We start from the raw sequence: 23,580 nt of genomic DNA on the forward strand, positions 1-23,580 counted from the left end.
TAAACTTTGTTTTTGAAATAATAATAAAAAGAAAACACAAAAACAACCATAAAATCAGCTGAAAAAATAAAGGAGAAAAAATGGAGTCCAACAAAGGAAATTGCAATAAACTGAAGTGAAAAAATTAAAAATAAAATTAAAAATAAAGGAAGGAGAAAAAAAATGATCAGATCCATGTGCATGGTGTCTCCACTACAAAACCCCTTCAGGTTCAGGCCTGCCCACCAGCGGGGGACGCTGGTGGTGCGTTCAGGGCCATGAGGATATACCAGCTTTCAGTCAAGTCCAGGTGATGACATCAGTCCCCCGGGACAGGAAGCAAGCAGGGTTTACTTTCTTTCCATAACAATAAAAAGCCCAACTCAGAAGGAGAAACCAAGGCTTGAAATGTTTGAAGAATTGAAGACAAAATTTAATGAGAGGAAGTGACAACATTTCAGGGAGAGACTTTCAAAATAAAACATGAAAAGACTCCAGAACCTTACAGGAATAAAGACGGGATTCAGGAAAAGAAACATTAAAGTAATAAAATAAAAAATAAAAATAATTAACTTGTATTTATAAAGGACCTGAAAATAAATTAAATAAAATAGATAATGCAAGTTGAAAAAAACAAATACTAATAAATAATTCAGATAAATATGATGAAACAACTTAAAATAAAATGGATAAGTATAAATGAATAAAACAATGAACAAATAAATATTCTAAATTAAATTAGTATGAAATCAAATAAATAATATCATTAAAAAAGCAAAAACAGGGCAAGAAAATGTTTAGAGAAATGAATTGCACTTAAATTGAAAAATAAAATAAGGAAAAAAGATAGTTAGAACGATTTAAAATAATTAAAATTGTATTAAAAGTTAAAAGAATAAATACAATCATAAAAAATAGAAAATAAATTAGATTAAAAAAACAAGACCAAAGTGTTAAAAGAAATAAAACTGCACTCTAATTGAATAAAGTGAAAATAAAATAAAAATAAAATAAAACTAAATAAAACAAGTCTCATCCTGAACAAAGTGATGAGTTTGAGGTTAAGGTTGTGATTCCAGCTAAAAAGCTGAAAGTAAAAATCACAAATTCAAGCATAAATCTGATCGATAGTTATTTCAAACTAAAAGATGGGAATTAAATCCAAATAAAATCTTTTTCATCCACCAGAGTGAAACCACGGTTTAACGTGAAACAAAACAACGGCGACTTTGTGAGAATAAATAACCAAAATGACGGGAAGAAACACAAACGCCTGTTTTAGCATCTGCGGTGGGAAAAACCAGGTGCAAAGGCATGATTTTACAGGAATAAAGCAGGAGTGGAGGAAGACCGCCTCCAAAACAAAGGAGATGATCCGGAGGAGGTCCAGAGACGCCCTGTGGGAAGAGACCCAGGGTCCTCCTGCAAAGTTCAAGTTTCATCCGTTCCTAGGATTGCTGGATCTGTCCTTCAAACATTCCCACGTCCTCTGAGATCCTTAAATAATTAAAACTTTATTCTGTTAGAGTTGCTCCTATTGAACCTTATCAGATATTTAGTTACGCCTCTATTCTTGTGTAAGTACACCTATGACATGAAGGGCTCATTCAAAATCATCTTTGCTAACATTTTTTTTCTAGTTTTATCATTTTTTTTATTTTCTTAGAATTCATTTTTTTAAACGAATTCATCTACTTTCTAATTGGAAATATTATCCGACTTTATTCCTGTAATATTATGGGGTGTCTTGAATCGAAAGGTGAGTCCCGTTTGTCCCCAGCAGGTGGTGCCTTGTCGTCGCCATGGAAACTAGTGACGCTTCCCGCGAAGGTGTTTTTGTGTCCGACGGGGGGGCGTCTGCAGGGACCGGACCGCCGGCACCGTGGCCGGAGAACGTTCTAGGATTTCGGAACTGGCTCGGGTGGAGCTTGCAGATGTTTTTTTTTTTTTTTTCTTCTTTGTGTGTTTTTGACAGTAACGGCCACCAGGAGGCGTGGGGAGTGTGTGGGAGGGTGAGGGGGCGGTCCCAAAGTGGACAGGGGTGTGTTCCTCTAAATCCCCAGACGGCCAATCAGGAGCCCAGAAAAGAACATGCATGTGTGAAGGCGGGGCTTCAGCCATCCAGCCTCCAGGGGAGCCTCGTCCTCTGTGTCTCTGCAGAGCAGAGTCTATTGGTATGTACACACACACACACACACACACACACACACACACTCACACACACGTACTCTTGGTCCAAACAGAAGGCGGTGCCGGGTTTTTTGTTCGAGCAGAAAACTCAAGCTCAGGCCTCCTCTTCCTCCTCCTTCTTCTACTCCTCCTCCTCCTCCACCTCTTCCTCCTCCTCTTTCTACTCCTCCTCTTCCTCCTCCTCCTCGTCAGGCAGCGGCAGCAGCTCCTCCTTCAGACACTCCCTGTAGAAGGAGGTGAGCGTGGTCAGGAGGTGCCGGCGGCTCTGCACGGACAGGAAGTGGCCCTCGTCGGGGTAGATCTGCAGGGACGAAGGTCGGTACTCCATCAGGTTCTCCTGCACTTTGTGAGGAACCATCTGAACGCCATTGGCCTCTCCTCCCTACCTGCATGGTGTAGTTGGCTCCGACCTTCACCAGGTTCTTCACCAGCTCCGCCGTGTGCTGGAAATGGACGTTGGCTGGGGATTTGAGGAGAATAACATCTCAAGAGGGTGGAGGAATAGGGAAACGAAGACCCGTTGCCAAAAGAGGACCCCCCCAGCCCCAGAACCCCCCCTCACCGTCAGCCGTCCCATGGACGAGCATCATTGTCTGCCCCCTCAGGCTGTGGACGTTCTGCAGGACGCTGGAGAACTGGGTATGGGGGGGGGGGCATGGAGTAGAGAGACTAATGAATAATAAATAAATATAAACATAATATGAATAATATAAATATATTAAATAATATATTATTATTACTGTATTAATCAATAAAATACTATCAATATTAGAAATGAATAGCTCCACACATAAATATTAATAATACATATTAATAATAAATACATGAAATATAAATAATAAATAGAGAAATAAACAGTAAACATAAATTGAATATTACTAGTGAAAAATAAAAATGAATAAAGATGATAGAAATGATGCATATAAATAGAAATAATAAATAGAAATTTAAACAAAAAATATATTATACATTACAAAAAAAATATTAAATGCACTGAAGGAAAATAAAATGCTAGACTATGAATTTCTAAATCAAAACTTTCTCAAAATAAATCACCCAAGAATGAAACAATCTGATTTTAGTTTGGAAACCGAAAAAAGTCCAATGACCTAAACCAGGAAGTGGCATGTCACTTCCTGTGACAAACATGGCCGCCCCTGGGAGCAGTCACCTGACCCACCTGATACTTGCTGTCGTCCCTCAGCGGCAGGCCGAGGTAGCGCTCAGAGAACGCCGAGGCTGTGGGGGAAGTGGAGGCGGAGAGGCGTTAGAAACCCCTGCTCCTCTGGGGGACCTCTGACCTCCAGGAAGGGGGTCCACAGGAGGTTTCTGAGTTGCAGTGTTAGCTAAGACCATTCCTTAGCAAACTTAGAAAAGCAATTAGGAGTCAGATGGCCTTAAATGTGAAAGGTTAGCGGTTAGCATCAGACGACCGGTAACCAAGTATGGCCTTAGACGTCAAGGGTTAGCAGTTAGAGATTAGAATCAGACAACTGGTAACCAAGTAGGACCTAAGATGTAATTTGTTAGTGGTTAGTGGTTAGCATCAGCTGATTGGAAATGAATTAGGGCCTTGTGTGTGAAGGGCTAGGGGCTAGCATCAGATGACTAGTCATGAAGTAGGGTCTTAGGTTTCAAAGGCTATCTGTTAGCATCAGATGCCTTGCAACAAATCAGGCCCTTACAAGTAGAAGGATGGCGGTTACCATCCGATAACTAGAAATGAAGGCTTTGCATTCAAAGTGTTAGCAGTTCGCATCAGATGACTGTTAAAGAAGAAGAGCCTTAATGTGAAGGGTTAGCGGCCAGTCAATCACATGACAGATGCCCAGCCAATCACAGGTCTTTCCAGGAACCCCCTTTCCTCCATGGACAGGAAACGGATCCCAACCCTCTTGAAGGAAAATCTAGACTTCAAAGTTGGACACAACACTTCCATCTTCATCTCCTTGACGTGTCCATGCCCAAGTCTCACCGTAGAGCCTCCAGTCGGTGACGGGCGACACAGCGCTCGCACACTTAAACACGCCCTCCGTCAACTTCAGCATCATCAAGGTCAGATATCCTCCGTAACCCTGGGGAAGGACAGAGGAGATAGAGCGATCAATGCTCTTCTTTATATAAGAAAGGCATTTGATCTATCAAAAGAATATTCAATGCCTCCGCTTACATTCTACCTGTTTATATCAAAGGAATAGTCAATGCCTATGATGTATCAAATAGGTAATCAATGCCTTAGATACATCTAAGGATTAATCAATGCAATTGACACATCAAAGAAATACTAATGTTAGTACATCATAGGAATAATCAATGCCATTGATACATAAGAGGAATAATTAAGGGGATTGATACGTCAAACCAATAATCAATGCATTTGATACATCAAAGGAAGACTCAATGCCATTGATACATGAAAGGGAGAATTACATTATTTCTTTACATCAAAGAAAGACATCAATGCCTGTGCTCTGTGGTTTTCTGTATTGATGTCAAGGTTGAAGTGACAGGAAGTGTGACACGTCCCCGTGAGGCACCCACCTGTCCGAAGACGGCCATCCTGGTCTTATCCACGTAGGGGAACTTCATCAGGTACCTGGAAGCAGAGAGTGTCTGTCAGTCAAATGTGCCTTCACCTCCACACCTTCAGATATTCAAGGTCCTGACTCGACGGCGGCGAGCTGGTCCTGGACGTCCACGGTCCCCAGCCTCCGGTGGACTTGCTGCAGGACCTTCTGGCCCTGGAAGCCGCTGCCCCGGCCGTCCAGACGGGCCACGATCACGCCGTCCGAGCTGACCAGTACCGAGTCCCAGTCCAGGCTGAAGGCGTCGCTCACAGACTGGCCACCGGGGGCGCTGTCACTGCAGAGCCAGACAGCACAGGCGCCTGAGGAGGCCGTCACCACGGAAACCGCTGAAATCTGTGCATTTAGTGAATTTCATCTGATTTAAATTATCTACTGATCATCATAATGATGATGATGAAGGGAAGAAATGATAAAGAACTGCAGTATAGCAGTACTACACTGCAGTGTAGTAACAATACCACTACTAATACTATTATTATACAACTATACTACAATAATATTACTAATATATTGACAAATAGGACCGCAACCTCCACCACTTCTAATTATAATATACATCTAATAGTACTAGAGAACTATAGAACTAGAGAAAAATATAATGATAATAATTATTAGATATATGAAAAAAAAAATCATATAATTGAAGAAGCAAGACAGACATAAACAGCGGAGAACATAATGAATTTTCAACTCATAAAATGATGATATGAAAATAATCATAATAATAATGACAAAATGCTGAGAAAAAATAAAAATAAAAACATAGATTAAGAAAAAATAAATAAAAATAAAGATAACAGAACGACAGTTTGATCACAACAACCAATAAATTACCAATAATGTGTGTACTCACATCTGATATTATATATATAATATAATAAGTATAAAATATTGTATAATAATAATGAATACCAAGCAACTCGTGTGGTCTAAACCAACAACTCCAGTAAATATTCCAATTGATAAAAAACAATCATCAGTGATTATTGTTTGGTTGTCAATATTTCAATGACACGCTGGCTCCGCCCTCATCTGAGGTCGCTGACACTTCCTGTCGCGTGAGATCCGGCGGCTTTGGACTAACAGCAGCAGCAGGAGGCCGTAGTGCCGCGACTCAGAGAAGTCCGGGGGGAAGGAGATCTTCAGAGGGAGGTCTGTGGAGAAGAACAACCAGATGGGTCACGGGCCAGTGGGAGAGACCTGGGGGGCAGCGGGAGGTCCAGGGGGGCGGGTCTCTCACCGAAATGCTCCGTGTGGAGGGTTCGGAAGTCGCTCAGCTGGATCCGCTTGGACTTCAGCGCCGCCTTGAGCTGGGAGTTGTTCTCCAGCAGCAGGAAGTCTGGAAGTAGGATGGTCCTGTGGTCAGCAGGACAACCTGCCCACTCCTCCCTCCTCAGCCAGGAGGGGGGAAAGGGAACACCTCTGAGAGACCTCCTGGAGAACCTATTGTGGGAACTCCCGGTATTTTGGCTGAGATCTTAGTTTGAAGGTCTACTTCCTGTTTCTTTTAACTTTATGGGTCCTAGATGGATGGAGGGATGGACAGACAGATAGATAGATGGACAGGTGGATGGATGGCTAGATAGATAGATAGATAGATAGATAGATAGATAGATAGATAGATAGATAGATAGATAGATAGATAGATAGATAGATAGATGGGTGGAGGGATTGATTGATTGATGGATTGATGGATGGATGGATTGATTGATGAATGGATGGCTGGATGGATGGATCAATGAACAGACAGACAGAAGGAAGGACGGACAGACAGATGGGTGGGATGATGGACAGACAGATGGATGGAGGGTTCAATGGATATATAGATGGATGGGTGGACGGACAGACAGACAGACAGACAGATAGACAGATAGATAGATAGATAGATAGATAGATAGATAGATAGATAGACAGATAGATAGATAGATAGACGGATGAACGGATGACTGGACAGATGGATAGTCGTAGCAGATAGCCCTAGCGGTGCAGTGAAGGGGTTTTACTGACTGGAGGTGTTCAGGTCGTGAACGATGACTGTCGGCGCTCCGGGGCCTGAAACAGGAAACAAGAGGCGGCGTTGAGCGTCGAGGGGCGGGGCCTAACCCCAGCTGGCCCGGCGTCCCAGCGGCAGCCCCACCTTTGCAGTGCAGGATGACGTGGCGGTTGGTCGGGCTGAAGGCGGCGCTGAAGTACAGGCAGTGGGCTCGGCTCAGCTCGCAGGTCAGGCAACGGCGGGGGAACAGGCCTGCCGTCTTAACACTGCGGCGAAGGATGTGACACGTCAAAATTAAATTCCTCTTTAATTCCCCTTCGCCGTAAGCAGAATTGTCGGGTACCTGTACAGCTGCCGCCGCCGAGGGGAACCTTCCGTGCTCAGGAAGTACCTGAGGAGACAAAGGGCCGCTGTCAGTCTCCGCCTCCTCACAAACCCTCTCCACCGATTGACCGGAATCAACCCACAGCTCCTCTGCGTTCTCGTCCAGGGCCAGGATCTCCGTCACCTCCCAGTTCCCCGACGTCAAGTGGCGAACCTCGTTCTGATCCGCCCTGAACTGAGGTCAGAGGATGGTGGGGGGTTAGCGCGCTAAACGTCTGAAATAACATGGCCTTCGTTTACAGATGCCCACCTGCGTGGTCAGCATGGCGATGTGGTGGAACTCCCCCCGCCCCCCCTGTTTGACCGGGACCGTCAAGAAGAACCTCCTGCCATCTCTGGAGAACACGGGTTCCTGGTTCTGAAATCAAACAATCAGATTATTATTATTATTATTATCATTATTAGCATTATTAGCATTACTAACTTTATATTGTTGTTGCTCACTCTCTGTTGTTGTTATTTGTATTATTACTTTAACCCATTATTCCTCTAAAGCTGGTTCAAGAAATTATGCGAAATTTCCTGAAGTCTTCATAGAAGTCAAAAGGAGAAAAAAACAAAACAAGTTTGTAAGTTCTTCAATAATTTATTATTTGGACATCTGTGAACCAACAAATGCCACCAAAATCAAATCAAATCAGCACTCCAGTTGAATGGCAAATGGTTACCATAGCAACATGGCAACCCAACAGACGTCGCCACTTTCGACCAATGTCGTGTCTCTAAGTGTCATGTGACAGGAAGGAGCGAGCTGGACCATTGACCCAATCAAAGATGGCTCCCGAGCAGGCCTGAGGACCAATCACAGTGAAGGAAACGCACCTGCTTGGACAGCCACAGCTCCGACATCTCCTCGTGTCTCTGCAAGAGAGGACGCAGCCAATCAGAAGAGGGGTTCTGACACACAGACAGACATACATATAGACACACACACAGACACACACACAGACACACACACACACACACACACCGCGACGCAGGCCCCCGTGGTGGTGTCACACACGGTCAGGATGGAGACGTTCTGGGCTCGATTCATCCAACGAACCGACGTCCTGGTCTTACTGATCCACTTCACCATGGTTACGTAGTGTTCTCTGTGAGAGGACACACACACACACACACACACACACACACACACACGTGGTGACTTGAGCAAAGCACAGTAACACAGTTTTATTATGCATAAACATACTTCTTGTTTACCCTATGTGTCTCTTGGAGTGTGTGTGTGTGTGTGTGTGTGTGTGTGTGTGTGTGTGTGTGTGTGCGACAACACACACACACACACACACACACAGTCGTACAGGTGCATAAACATGATTCCTGTTTCCTTGATGTGCATGTGGGTGCCGGAATGCATGTTCTCGCACAAACACCTACGCAAACACACACAGTAATACACTGGCATGAACACATTACTTGTTTAGGTGTTTAAGGTGCCCATGTTCGTCAGTGTGTGTAGTGCGTGCACATGTTCTCGGTCTCTCTCTCACTCTCGCTCTCTCTCTCTCTCACACACACACACACACACACACACACACACACACACACACACACACAGTAATACACAGCTTCACACGCTTCATATTTACTTTATCTATCTTTTTGAGTGTGTGGATGTGTTTTTGTGTGTGTGTGTGTGTGTGCGTATTTGTGTGTTCACCTTAGTTTGAGGGTCTCGGGGGGAACCAGCTCCAGTGTGTGTGTGGGTCCATAGAGATTGACCACGAACAGCTTCACCACCGGGTTGGGTTGACCTGCCTGCACACACACACACACACACACACACACACACACACACACACACATAATTAATCCCAAATGAACCATCGTGGACTCGGATGACACCCTGGTGAGCGTCCCACCTTGGGGTAGGGGTAGCTCCTGCCCCGGGGGTAGCTGCTGCCGGTGAACCTGGGCAGAGCCATGCTGGGCACCAGGCTGTCGTTGAGGACCAGGAAGGCCAGCCTCTCCCCGTCTGGAGACCACCAGTGGGCCACGTGGCTCTGCAGGATCTCCTCTAAAGAAACCACACTCTAGTCAGGGAGAACCTCCTCCTGATGTCTTCGGATTCACTTTCAGAAGTTCTCAGGTGACTCGAGCGGCATCGAGGTACTAAAGCACTAGAGAGGTACCTCCAAGTGCTTTCTGTACCTTCATCGGGAGGAACCGGGAGATGTCAGCACGGTGCTAGCGGGCGCAGAACGTACCCTCATAGAGCCAGTCGGCGATGCCGTTGAAGATCACGCCATCCTTCCCTGAGGACGTCAGCCGAAGGGAGTTGGCCTTCACGTCGGACTGGTAATAGATGTTGTTCTCAAATATGTAGACCTGGAGACATGGAGCGGAGCCTGAGCTGGAGGCCAGAGGGACGTGCGGGATCACCGAGGGAAAACAGGCGTCGATGTTGTCAGCCATGTTTGTCTGCACAGGTCCAGCCTGAGAAACATCTGGAAGCATCTGCCCGCCGCTCCATCACAAACATCAAGCTCCAATCAGAAGCTGCTGGCGGCCTAACGAACACATGAATTTATCTGAGCTGCGAATGCGCTGCTCAGGTCCACTTCCAGTGGTTCCAAACTAGCCGGATGCTATTCCTGAGCCTGGACTGTGTGTGTGTGTGTTGTGTGTGTGTGTGTGTGTGTGTGTGTGTGTGTGTGTGTGTGTGTGTGTCTTCCTACCAGCTGTTGTCCCTGAACCCCCCAGGCAGCATACTGTAGCACCGAGTTGACCACCTCAGGGGGGTCCAGCTCCCAGACCTCCCTGGAACAACGACAAGCACGTGGTAATAACATGGTATAACACAGTAATAACAAGGTAATAACACCACAGGGTGAGGGTGGGTAGAGGGCAACTCATTCAAGGTGCTGGAGGAATGTCGTATTTATCTTAGATGGAGATTCACGGGCATCGGAGGACATGCAACCTCACTATGTAACTGGGTAAACCCATGGTAATTAAAGTGTAAGTTTAAGTGTAAAGTGTAAAATAACGACAGAAAATTAAAATAAATTAAAAAATCATGACAATATGACCATAATAATAACAAAAAATCATCATTATAATGAAAACATAGTGTATTAACAGCAATATGGCAATAAGAACAATAAAATAATATTCATCGCAATAATAAAATGAGAAAAATCATAATTTTTATTTTGTTGATAATCATTAAAAGTCGCATTGGTATGATGATAATAAAATCATTTATTGATTATTTAATACATAGATTTATTTTGTGTTACTCCCCATGGGGATCGATAAAGTATTATCTTATTTTATTTTATCTCACCTTAATAGTGTAATAACAGAATTGAAATTACAACAAAATAATAATAAAAATAACAATAATATTACAATAAAAATAACAGTATGATAATGAAAAGATAGTATATTAAAAGCATTATGGTAATAAGAACAATATAATAATATTATTAAAAGTAATTATGACAATATAATAATGTTAATTATAATGATAATGATAATTATAATAATAACAACAACAACAACAACAACAACAACAACAATAATGTCTATTTAGTTGATAATAATGATAATAATAATAACAAACTGGGGATGATGATTATAACATAGGAGAGTTATTAGAACATAAGTTTATTGATGTTACTGATCACATTAGGGTAATAACATAAAAGTGTAATAACAGCATTGTAGTAATAATAGCAAATAGCATAGCAATAACAAAAAAAATGATGATAATATGATAACAACATTATTGTATACTAACAGCATAAGAGTAATAAAAATATAACAACCGTGTGATAAAGTTGCTCACCTCGTGTGCACGTTGTAGATGCTGTACGAGGCCATGAAGGAGTGGCGGTACACCTGAGGACACACACACACACACACACACACAGACACACACACACACAAACACAGGTGGGGACTTGAGGTCAGGTCAGCTATGGATCGGCTTAAGTAAGTAACCAGCAAGTGTGTATGTGTGTGTGTGTGTGTGTGTGTGTGTGTGTGTGTGTGTGTGTGTGTGTGTGTGTGAGTGAGTAGACTAGGGTTTTAATCATTACGCGGCAGAGACACAATCAAGGGATGTGTCTCACACACACACACACACACACACACACACACACAAACAGGTCAGGTGTGAGAGATAAGGGGCCTGTCATCCCGGCTCAGACTATTTCCTTGAATCTCCGTTTCTTAAAGGTTCTTTGTTGTTTTTCAAGTGTGTCCCCGAACACGCGGCGGAGGCCTACCTGTTTGACGTCGTAAGCGAAGAGGACGTACTTGAGGTCGGGCGAGACGAAGTATTTGGCCACGTTGAAGTTGATCTGGTGGAAGGAGCACGTTATTAACGGGGTGTAATTATATGGTAATACGGCGTAATAACGGCGCTCATAAACCTACAAAGGTGGTGTTGGTGAGGATGACCTCCGTCTCATTGGCCAGGATGTTGAACTTGACGACATGGCCGTCGCTGTTCCTGTAGACGACCTCTGAGTCTGGATGCACACACACACACACACACATACACACACAAAGAAATCAGGTAATCCAGGTCAGGGGGGTGGGGGGGCATATCTGGGGGGGGGGGATGGATGATGGGCTGTCAATCATCCATCCTCTCCCTCTCATTCCGTCTGAGAACCAGGGGAACCCAGACAACCTGGGAGGTCCTGCTCAGTGAAGGAGCAGATGTTTAGAACCTGACACTTATTATTATGTAATGAACAATGAATAAATAAACACAAAGGCAGTTTATAGCCCCATGATGTCATAGTCTGGAGGAGGAGGAGGAGGAGGAGGAATCGAAGAAAAAGAGAATGCTGCAACACCATGGAATTAAATTCAGAACAAAGAGGAGGAGGAAGAAGAAGAAGAGGAGGAGGATGAAGGGTGACAGAATAATGAAAGGGCTGAAAAGCAGCGATGAAGGTCTGACGACCAGCAGGAGAACGTTCATCCCTGGAGATCCTCATCAGGTAGAACCTCATGGAGGACAGGTGGAAACCGCAGCCTGCCAATTAACAGTAATTACTACTACCACGGCTGGAGGAAGAGATACTACTACTGTAATAACTAGTATTACTGTAGTTTTTATTACTACTATAGTAATTCTGTTGAGTTCCTCAGTTTTACTTATTTGGAATGTATTTATTTTATTCTAATTGAATTCCACGTATTTATCTTATTCCGAAGTTATTTGTCTCAATTATATTTGATTACAATAACAATTACATTTTATTTTATTTTATTGAAATCTTTGTTTCCTTTCTATTTGACTTGAGAGACCTTTTCATTTCCTGTCTTTTAATTTCAAGGATCACTTCAGGAGCAGCGTTACCTGCCACCCGAAAACGTAGAAAAGAAGAGCATCGCAGTGGTGGTATCTGTGGAGGCGGGAACAGGAAGTGACATCAGCAGCGCTGCATGGCACACGGGTTCAGGGCAGGGCGCCATGTTCTATTCACCTCAGCTCAATAATTCACACACGCTTATGTAAGGAGTCCCAGGGGCCCTGAACGCCACACAGGGAGAGCGCACACACACACACACACACACACACACACACACACAGATGTAGACAGACACACAGACATGCGCACACACACATGAATACATAGACTGCATCATCTCTCTCCAGGCACACACACACACACACACACACACACACACACACACACTGTAACTGCCATGAACACACTCAATCGAACAAATACACACACAGTGGAACTGACATGGATACACACACTGAACCACACAGCAAAACACACACGCGCACACACACGCGCAAACACACACACACACACACACTATAACTGACATGAACACACACACTGAACCACACAGCAAAACACACACACACACACACACACACACACATACACACAAACACACACAAACACACACACACACACACTGTAACTGACATGAATACACACACTGAACCACATAGCAAAACACACACACACACACATACAATGACAGACATACACACGCATACATAGACACACTCACACACATACATACAAACACACACACACACACTGTAGCTGACATGAATACACACACTGAACCACACTTTGAAACACACATACACACAAACACTGCAACACATACTAAAAAAACAGACTGACACACACACATGCACACTGTAACAGGTACACACAAACTATAACACACACAGAACCAAAAAATGAAACATGCAAACACACACAGACACACACACACACACACACTGTAACTGACATGAATACACACACTGAACCACATAATGAAACACACACACTCAAACACTGCGACACAAACTGAACAACACACTGAAATACACACATGTACACATGGTAACAGACACAAAATGTAACACACACACACGCCCTGAAACACAGACCAACACACACTGACCAACATACTGAGACAAACACATGCGCACTGTAACACACAGCAATTATAACACATATACTGAGCAACAAACATGGATACACATACTGAGACACACACAACTTGGTTTCCTGGCTTGTGATTGGTTGACGGTGGTACTGACCATTGATCCAGCGGGCCTCGGGGTCATGGACCTGGAAGTCGGCCCTGAACAGGTCCTCCACCGTCAGCTTGGTGTCACTGCCGGCCTGGCTGTCAGCTGCAACACACACACACACACACACACACACACACACACACAGCCTGGAGTACTCTGCAGTAATGCTGATAGTACTCTGCAGTACTGTCTGTAGTACTCTGAGTTTACCTGGCGTGAGCAGGATGACGGACATGGTGATGAGGGAGCAGACCACCAGGATGACCAACAGGGCGATGGCGATCCCCTTCCAGTTCCTCTGAGGAGGATTCACCCCTCCGAGGTCCTGAGCACACACACACACACACACACACACACACACACACGCACGCACGCACACACACACACACATTAGTCATCACAGAAGGGTTCTGAGGAATTGACGCGGAAACGACCGAGGCCCATTGAGAACGTCCATCCTTCCGGACGAGAAGAGATGGGGTTCCACAGCAGAGCCTCAGGGAGCAGATGCCTTCAACCCCATCCATAACATCTGTATCATCTGATCGGGTTCCACACGTCTCCTCCAGAACCTCCTGGGTTCTCATCTTCCTCCTCCTCCTCCTCCTCTTCCTCCACCCTCCACCTTTTCCCAGCATCCCGCCAGCTATCCCCAATGTCACCCCGTCGAGACTGAAAACACACCGCCACTCTTCCAGCCCCACGATGATAGACACACACACACAAATACACACACACTTATGAAAAAAAATAATAAACATTTGTTGCTGAACGGCGTGGAAAATGGAGGAACCTTGTCCCGCAAACCCGCGGGGTAATTTGCGGCGGCGCAGTCGGCCATGTCTAATTGCGTTTAAATCAGAGATTAGACTGTCGGAGGGGGATGGTGGGAGCTGGAGGGCTGGGAGGGGTGGGAGGAGACGTGGGCGCCGCCATGCAAATCGCACAACATTTCATTTGGACCCGCAGACAAATGTTCGGAGTAAAAGCCCATTAATTTGGTTTGTGGTGGCGGGGCGTTCAGGGACCGTGGGAGCTTTCAGGCTCATTGAGGAGGTTTAACACTGGAGCAGGGGGGAGGGCCTGCTCCAGCTGAGGATATGAACACACACACACACACTCCGTAACATCAGTCATCAGACACGGGTTTTACCTGTGTTCATGATTACTACTATTACTAATGCAAAACTTACTGCTGCAAGAACAACAGCAATGTTAGTACAAAGTACTGTGAGTATTCATATTACTGTGTGTACTGTATTTTTGTGAGTGGTACTTTGAGTGTAAGTTTTCCCTTGAATGCCTGATCTCTGTGTTAGCATGTTAGCATGTGTAAACACTTTGATACAACTACTACAATGTCAAAGTACTGTATTTTTCACACTAAAAGGCGCACTTAAAATGCATAAAATTTTCTCAAAAATCAACTGTGCACCTTATAATCTAGTGCCTTATGTATTAATTCTTGTGCTTACTGACCACCAACCAAACATCGCGCTCAAACAGCTGTCCAAATGTTTTAGTGCGACTTTGGTAAGCGACAAAGCCACTCCGCTTGTTTGATTATCGGACCGTTCCCACCTGATACAGGGACGTTGTCTTAAAGTCGGTCCTTGATTGAATATGGGTTGCAACGTCAGACAATGTTCGATAACTAATTATATACTGCAGGAACACAAAGTTGTGCTTTGTATTCCAAAGAACTGACTCATTGTTGCAGTTAATCATTCAAAGTTGTAATATTACTGTAAATTTGTATGTATGAGGACCCCCAAAAATGGTACCTGTTAATAGACATGCTTAAGAAGCAAAATTCAAACTGAAGGCTAGCAGTCACGCAGGAGATCATGGGAATCGAGCATTTGGGAAAGAATTCAATATTAATGAATCGATGGTACGGATATGGAGGAAGCAAGCAGATGAACTGCACCAAATAAAGAAAACAGAGTTTCCGGGGGACCAAAAAGAGATGGCCACAGTTAGAGGACAAAATTGAATAGTTAGTGAACAAGTGGATGAGTTGAATAAATTCAACTACACTGACTATTTTGTTTTTTCTTTATATACCTTATGTTTTCTCATGCGTCTTATCATCCGGTGCACATTATGGTCTGTAAAATACGGTATGACAAAAGCTACATATCGATTAGACAACTGCCGTACTGTCACCGTACTACAACCTCACTGGACTACAAGTACTGTAGAAAAAAGTGGAGGTAACTCAGTAAGGCACACAACGGTAACGGTGACTGAATGAGACTTGGTGACTGAGGGAGGGAAGATGCTGGCTGTATCTCTGTGCTGCCAGTTGCCAAACTTATCGTACACAGCTACGTTGGGGTACAGTTACTCCCTCAACTGCGCTCCCACTGTGCTTGGCACATATACGTTGATGTCGCAACTTCCAGCTATTTCTCGTGAAATGAATACTGGTCATAGTCGTAACGCCCGTCTGTCGACTCAGAGTCGTAACTCTGAGTTGTCATTAACTCATACCTGTAGTGACTGTACTACAACATCACCAGGCTACAACCACTAAGTACTGCTACCACACTGACACCTTGATATTACAAGCTCCTCATTATCCATGTGGTACAACAACCATAATGTGACAACCTCTTCATCATAAGAACTACAACAACTATGATACTGCAGCTCCTGAGAACTTCTGAGGGGTGACCCGGTTCTTTGCAGGTTCCTTGATCCAGAGTGGAGACCCTGTTGGACTTTGATGAGGCTGGACTAGGAGGTGGACCTTCAGGTCCATGCAGGCAAGGTGGAACACGAGTCCTGGGACAGAGGAACCGCCTCAGGACTCATACCTCCAGATGGTGGATTTTCAAACTTCACCAGTTTGTCTTTTGGCAGGTGTCTTCACCCGTATCTCAAGGTCAGACCTTTCATACTTCCTACATCATACTTCCTGCTTCCTGCGTCCTACTTCCTGTGATGCTGGCGCCCGAGGTTTTAATGGCTCCCTAGCCTGCAGCCCGTTGGACACGGATAATTCCTGGCAGCGAGAAGAGGAGCCGGCTGACGAAGGTCACGGCTGCCGCGGGATGAGACCTCCTGGAGAACATGTCGGGGGCTGGATTTAAAGATCGTTATCTAAATCCAAGGTAAGCTCCGGGAACAGAGGGGCCGGACCAGGCCTCTGGACGGACGCCAGGACCGGGTTGGACACGGAGAACTCGAGGAACCCTGGCACGACTCCAGCAAAGATGGAGACTGGAACGTGGAAGAACCGGAGGAGGAACCTGGAGATGGTTCCAGGAAGGATAGTCTGCTCATGACATAGAGCAGGGTGCTGCAGAGCCACACATTCATTCATCCACTCATTTACAAACTAATTCATTTATGCATTAATTTATTCACTCATTCATTCACACCTTCACTTCTGAAATTTACCATTGGTGGGACCACGAAAGGCGCATTCTGTTCTATTCTTCCATCCATTCCCTCACTCACTCACTCATTCAATCATTTGTTCACGCACTCATTCATTCATCCATTCACTCATACATTCACCAACTCATCACTGATCTGTTAATTCATTCACTCACTCACTCACTAGCTCATCCATTCATCCACTTGCTCATTCATTCAAACACCTCATCCATCCATCCATTCATTCACTCATTCATTCATTCAGTTAGTCATTCATTCTTTCATTCATCTACTGATTCAGGATCTGCACCATCTATCCTGCTCCCAGCTGATCCTGTATGGAGGGGCAGGGTTTGACCAGGACCAATCACCTGTCAATCAAAGGGCCACCTGTCAATCACAGAGCTCCACACTGAGACATCCAACCACTGTCGGAGCCCAGAGGACGTCTGTCTGTCCAACAGGAAGTGAAACGGGGGGTGCTAGTGTTTGTCAGCCAAAGCTAGGCTACCATCTCCAGGATCACATGACAGTCGGGAGGTGTCATGGACACATTTTCAAAATAAAAGCCCTGGCGGATGGGGGAAATAAGCCGCCGCCAAGGTCCCCGGGGGTTGGAGGTTTTCTGCCTCCACGATGGCGCCCGTCCCCCACTTCCTGTTCCCGAGGATCGATCTGTAACATCAGCCGCCAGAGGGAAGCAGGGCTCCTGTTCCCAACCCAAGGAGGCTAATGGCGGTGCGGCGCCGAGGTCACGCACAGAGGACGGCGCCGTTCCACGCTGGATCCGGACCATAGACGGCGATGGATCTGGATTGGACACGCTGGCAGCTCTCAACATTGGATGGAAAAATAGGATAATCTCCCCATCGCCCCGGCGCCTTATCATCTCCAGGCAGATTCTTCATCCCTCCATTCCACAGGGATGAAGAAGTCCTTCTCTACGCCTGATTGAGAGGAAGAAGATTAGCATTTTAAAGATCTGCGACCTCCGAACCCTCGCAAGGGGGAGGGGGTGAGGAATAGGAGAAGAAAAGGAGGAGGAGGAAAAGGAGGCAGAAAGGCAGGAAGTGGAGGAGGAATAGGTGGAGGAAGAAAAGGAAAAGGGGGAGGAAGAGGAGCAGAAGAAGCGGGATGTGGAGGAGGAAGAGGAGGAGATGGATTAAGAAGAAGAGAAGGAGGAGCGTGTGATGCTCATCTCTTCTTCGGGAGAAGGTCCATGCGGTTCCTCTCCAACTCTCTTGACCTCGGACATCTCCTCGCCACGTCTTACACGTGATGCATTCAAGGACCCTCGGAAACCCTAGCGTCCCCGCTGATGAAAAAAGGCTGAAGGATTACTGGAATTAACAAAGACTTCTAATCCCGCACACACACACACGGAACCCTCAGGAGGTTCTCCTGGTTCCACCTTCTCCTCCGACCTTCAGCCCGCAGGAAGTGCACGCTCCATTATTTACAGCCTTCTGTGTGCTCATGCATGTTTGATGAAGAGGAGCTCGCACGGCGGCGGCCATAATGGCGTCTCATGCAACGATAGTGGTTTGTGGCGTTCACTGACCAACCAGAAGACCTTCAGGGGGGAAGGGGCGGGGCGCAACATCTGGTCAGCCCCGCCCCTTTATCTGACCCTCTGATGTTCCCCGCCAACAAGCGGCTGCCAGACATCAAAGGCTATGTCAAAGATCAAAGTCATTTAAACCTCGTTAACAGACGCCATTAGCCGTCCCTTTGATCTCTCGGACACCTGTTTGATCTTTGGACGGCCGTCCGTGGGTTCACTGCCAACGTCAAACTCCCCCCACTTCCTGCTTTCGCCAGCCAATCAGCATCAGCGACGGGCTGGGTTCGTGATTGGGGTTGGAGCCAGTGATGCAGAGAGGCGGGGCTTAGCCTCAGCTGTCAATCATCCAACCATTCAGCCTCTTACTCACACCTCCGGACAGGACTGGAGATGGAGAACATGTGGATAATCCATGGAGAACCCACAGAGAACCCAGAGTGCGCTTGTGTGTGTGTGTGTGTGTGTGTGTGTGTGTGTGTGTAAGCCTCAGGATGAGGAGCCATTAAACAGTAGAAGTCTATGAACAGCTCCACACTGTCAGGACCTGGAGTATATGAAGACACACACACACCTTAACACACACCCCTGACACACACACACACACTGACACCCACTATATATACTCACACACTGTCTCTCTCTCTCACACACACACACACAGCGGTCCTGAGCTCAGCTCAGAGTCCTAGATGATGAAGCCTCCTGTTCCAGGCCAGGGAGGAGGAGGAGGAGGAGAGGCTCCTACTCGGGAACGAGGCTGAGAGGACTGAATTAGCAGCAGAACCAAAGTCCTCCAAGGTGCGACTGGAACAGGTCAGACCTTCAGAGGTAAAATTAGAGCGGTACCACAGGACGGGGAGGAACGAGGGCCAAAGGAAGCTCTGGAGAACATCTGGAGAACATCAGCAATAATACTACTACCAATACTAGTCATACTACTTCTACTACTACTACTACTTGTATCTTCACTGGTTCATGGAGTTAACATGATGTCCCAGGATGGCATCCCACAGTAGACTCCACATGTTCATCCTTCAGAAGGTTCTAGAAACTCTAAGCTCCTTCTAAACCCGGGTTCTAAGCCTATAAACAAGGGTTCTGAGCTCCTAAACAGGGTTCTAAGCTTGTAGACGGGGATCTAATGTCCTCCTAAACAGGGTTCTAAGCTCCTAGATAGGGTTCTAAGCACTTTCTAAACAGGGTACTCAGCCCCTAAACAGGGTTCTAGGGTTCTCCAAAACACAGTTTAAGCCCTTAAACAGTGTTTAATGTCCTCCTTAACAGGGTTCTAAGCTCCGACACGGAGTTCTAAGCCTCTAAACAAGGTTCTAAGCTCCTAAATTGAGTTCTAAGCTCCTTCGAAACCGGGTTGTAAGTGCCTGAACAGGGTTCTAAGCTCCTAAATGGAGATCTAAACTCCCTCTAAACAGGGTTCTAAGACTCTAAACGGGGTTTTAAGGTCCTCCAATATAGAGTTTAAGCTCCTAAACAGGGTTCGAACCTCCTAGATAGGGTTCTAAGCTCTCTCTAAACAGGGCACTAAGCCCCTAAACAGGGTTATAGGGTCCTCCAAAACACAGTTTAAGCCCCTAAAAAGGATTTTAAGGTCCTCCTAAACAGGGTTCTAAGCTCCTACATGGGGTTCTGGGCCTCTAAAAAAGGTTCTAAGCTCCTGAACGGAGGTCTAAACTCCCTCTAAACAGGGTTCTAAGCCTCTAAACGGGGTTCTAAGGTCCTCCAAAATACAGTTTAAGCCCCTAAACAGGGTTCTAAGCTCCTAGATGGGGTTCTAAGCGCGGCCGGGCAGGAGGTTCTCCAACCCACTCTGCCCCCTGTACGTCCGTAAGCCTGGTGGCCTCGAGGAGGACCTTCTCCAGCCTGGGTGGACCTCGCTGCTGGTCCTCAGCAGCTCCTGGACCAGCCGTGGAGGGCGGAGGAGGACCTCGCCTCCAGGTGGAGAACCACCATAATGTTCTCCTCCTGGCCTGGAGGCCAGCTGTCAGGATGCGCGGCTGCATTAAGATGCGCCCCGCAGTCTCTGGCTCCCTCGCACGCCATGCGTGTGCACGCGCCCGCCACAGACGGAAAACCGCACGTTGGATCTGCGTGATTGTTTTTAATACCCGCAACTCGCACGCGCCCGGTCACGTGACCGAACGCAACAAACAACAAACTATTCATTTCACATGCGGTTCGTGCGGGCTGGACCGGACCGGTCCGCGCTAAACCGAGATGAACCCTGAAAGCACCGTATGGACAGGACCGGGCCGCACCGTACCGGACCGGGCCGCACCGTTCCGTACCGTACCGGGCTCCGTCTGCTCACCTCGTCCTGCGGCGGGTTCTGCCGCTGGTTCGGCGGCTCCTTCCCGGCGGTCATCGTAAAGTCCCCGGTTCAAACTTGCTCCAGCGGTAGAAAACACCGGATCCGTCCAGAACCCGGTTCGGGATCCGCCGCCGGTCCTTCCGGTCCTCCTGTGTCCCTCGCGGAGGAGGAGGAGGAGGGGGGGGGGGCGTCGGTCGGTGTGTCGGTCCGTCACGACCGGAAGCTCGGCGGGAGGCGCGTGCTCACAGCGCCCGGATCGGCGGCACCGGACGCGGGAGCTCAAGCGCTGCGGTGGAGCCCGCGCGCTGATGACGCATCCTTCGCCCCGCCGGTTCCGGGAGGATCCGGTAACCGACCGTCCGCGGCCCGGTGGAGACTAACGGAGGGGGGGAAGGGGAGGAGAGGAAGAAGGGAGGAGGAGGAAGAGGGGGGGCTCAAGTAGTCTCGTGATGGATTTTCCCCCGTGTGTGTGTGTAAGCGCGTGTGCGTGTGCGCGTCGGCGTGGAAAACAACGACGTTCTCACGTCGTCGTTCTCGCGACGGATGAGCGCGTGAACGGACAAGGGGCGCGCGTCCATCCCGCAGCCGCGCCGCAGCGCATTCGTCTTCGCTCGCGCGCGCGTGCGTGCACACACACACACGCACTTACATCGCGCCTCTTTCTAGACCTCAAAGCGGCTCCGTTCAGACCGATCGATGGGAGACGTGCGCGTGTATGTCGTCATTGTGTGTCAGACCGTGTGTGTGTGTGTGTGTGTGTGTGTGTGTCAGTCGGTGTGTGTGTTGGAAGGTGTGTGTGTTGACAGGCGTGTGCGTTCCAGACGGTGTGTGTGTGTCAGTCGGCGTGTATGTGTGTGTATTGATAGTTGTGTGTGTATTGATAGGTGTGTGTGTGTGTGTGTGTGTGTGTGTGTTGATAGGCGTGTGTTTGTCAGTCAGTGTGTGTGTGTGTTAGTTGGTGTGTGTACTGATAGATATGTGTGTGTGTGTGTGTGTGTGTGTGTGTGTGTGTGTGTGTGTGTGTGTGTGTTGGTAGGCGTGTGTGTGTGTTGGCAGGTGTTGGTGTGTGTGTGTTGGTAAGTGTGTGTGACAGTCAGTGTGTATACATGTGAGTTGCAGACAAGGAGTGTGTTTGACCTTAGAGACAATCAACCAGTCTTACATGTGCGAGCATGCTCTCTTTCTCTCTCTCTCACACACACACACACACACACACACACACGCACACACACCTACGCACGCACGTGCATTCCAATGGATGGATAAGTACAGTGAATAAAATGTAGCAGCAGCACTCAGAATGACCAGAGGTCCCTGAACACCCCGTCCTTCCAGCTGTAGATCAGTTATCAATCACTGATCCGAGCTCAATCAATCAGAGAATGCCCCGCTCATTGGTGTGTGATATTTTTTGTTGCAAATGGTTAAGTACACTGCACTCGCATTTTCATAAATCAATCAAGAACATTTGGGGAAATTTAAAAAAAATCTATCATATAATCAATAGATTCATTAAAAAACAGTCAGTTGAGAAGATGTGGTCCAGTCACAGGATTGGCACCTCATCAATAATCCACAATCAGCAATATCAGTGAATGGATCTCTGAGGCTGAGGATGGATCACCAACACCTATTAGACCATAGGAGGGGGGACGGAGAGATGGAGAGACGATGGACAAATGATGGATAGATGGATGGATAAAGGGATGGATGATAAACAGATGATTTATTGATGGATGGATGATGGAAAGATTGATGATGGGTGGATGGATGGACAGAAGACGGATGGACGGACGGGCGGATGGATGGATGATGGATGGATAGATGGATGGATGGAAGATGGATGTATAGTGAGAGGATGAGTGAGTGAGTGAGTGGGCGGACGGACGGACGGACGGACGGACGGACGGATGATGGATGGATGGATGGATGGATGGATGGATGGATGGACAGCAGGTTCTTCTCAGAGGAACTCTCCTTCCTTTCTGTTCTCTCCTGACTGCCACCCTGTATGCTGATGATGTCGCCAGTGGAACCATCTCAGCCCAGACCTACTGAAGTTCCCCTCGAACCTCTTGCTGGAGGAGAACCTCCTCTGCCCCCCAGAACTTCAGGCACTTCTGAACGGTCACCCACGTATGCGGCAGTAGGACACCTGAAGGTACCTGAAGTTGACGCCCGTAATGGAACTACAAATATGGCGCCGGTGGAGAGTCCCGAGTTCAAAGAGCTCTTTGGTCTGAGAACACTGAACATCTAGAGGAGGTGCAGGACAGACTGGAGGTCCAGTGGAGCCTGGTGGCCTCCAGGAGGCGTGGAACTCATCTGTCCAGGGGTTGAACAGCATTCCTCACAAGAACCATGGGGGTGAAACCAGGAAAGTGTGAGGAGCACCTTAGATGGAGATAATATGAAGCCATGGATGCTCTGAAGGCACTTCCTGCTTCTTGAAAGACCATCAGGGTTAGAAGATGGTTGGGCTGAATTGTACACAACCTGGCAACATGGCCCTCTGTGTGTGTGTGTGTGTGTGTGTGTGTGTGTGTGTGTGTGGAGGTATCTACTGTAGATGAAGTATTCATGACTCCTGGGCTCCTGGGCACCGGCTGATCAAACTTTCATGACTCAGCACTTTGGCCGCCGCCCCCC

The 23,580-nt window shown here is 46.9% G+C and overlaps 1 protein-coding gene across 1 annotated transcript; it reads right to left on the reverse strand.

The window, feature by feature from the left end:
• Positions 1-382: 382 nt before the first annotated feature.
• On the reverse strand, positions 383-21,359 carry dpp10 (dipeptidyl-peptidase 10 (non-functional)). The gene is made up of 26 exons (XM_086145510.1): positions 20,932-21,359; positions 13,865-13,979; positions 13,661-13,756; positions 11,524-11,618; positions 11,373-11,447; positions 10,931-10,983; positions 9,816-9,897; positions 9,345-9,465; positions 9,000-9,154; positions 8,798-8,895; positions 8,105-8,228; positions 7,957-7,995; positions 7,385-7,492; positions 7,218-7,309; positions 7,094-7,141; positions 6,895-7,016; positions 6,765-6,809; positions 5,998-6,096; positions 5,842-5,911; positions 4,837-5,031; positions 4,711-4,765; positions 4,145-4,244; positions 3,350-3,408; positions 2,732-2,804; positions 2,556-2,629; positions 383-2,470 (listed from the first exon to the last, which is right to left on the reverse strand). Exons 1-26 carry the CDS (start codon positions 20,983-20,985, stop codon positions 2,330-2,332), a joined length of 2,388 nt encoding a protein of 795 aa, XP_086001636.1. The 5' UTR covers positions 20,986-21,359; the 3' UTR covers positions 383-2,329.
• Positions 21,360-23,580: the final 2,221 nt, after the last annotated feature.

Source organism: Fistularia commersonii, chromosome 4 (assembly GCF_037954325.1).
Source record: "Fistularia commersonii isolate RoL2024-O1a breed Wild chromosome 4, RoL_Fcom_v1.0, whole genome shotgun sequence".
Lineage (NCBI taxonomy): Eukaryota > Metazoa > Chordata > Actinopteri > Syngnathiformes > Fistulariidae > Fistularia > Fistularia commersonii.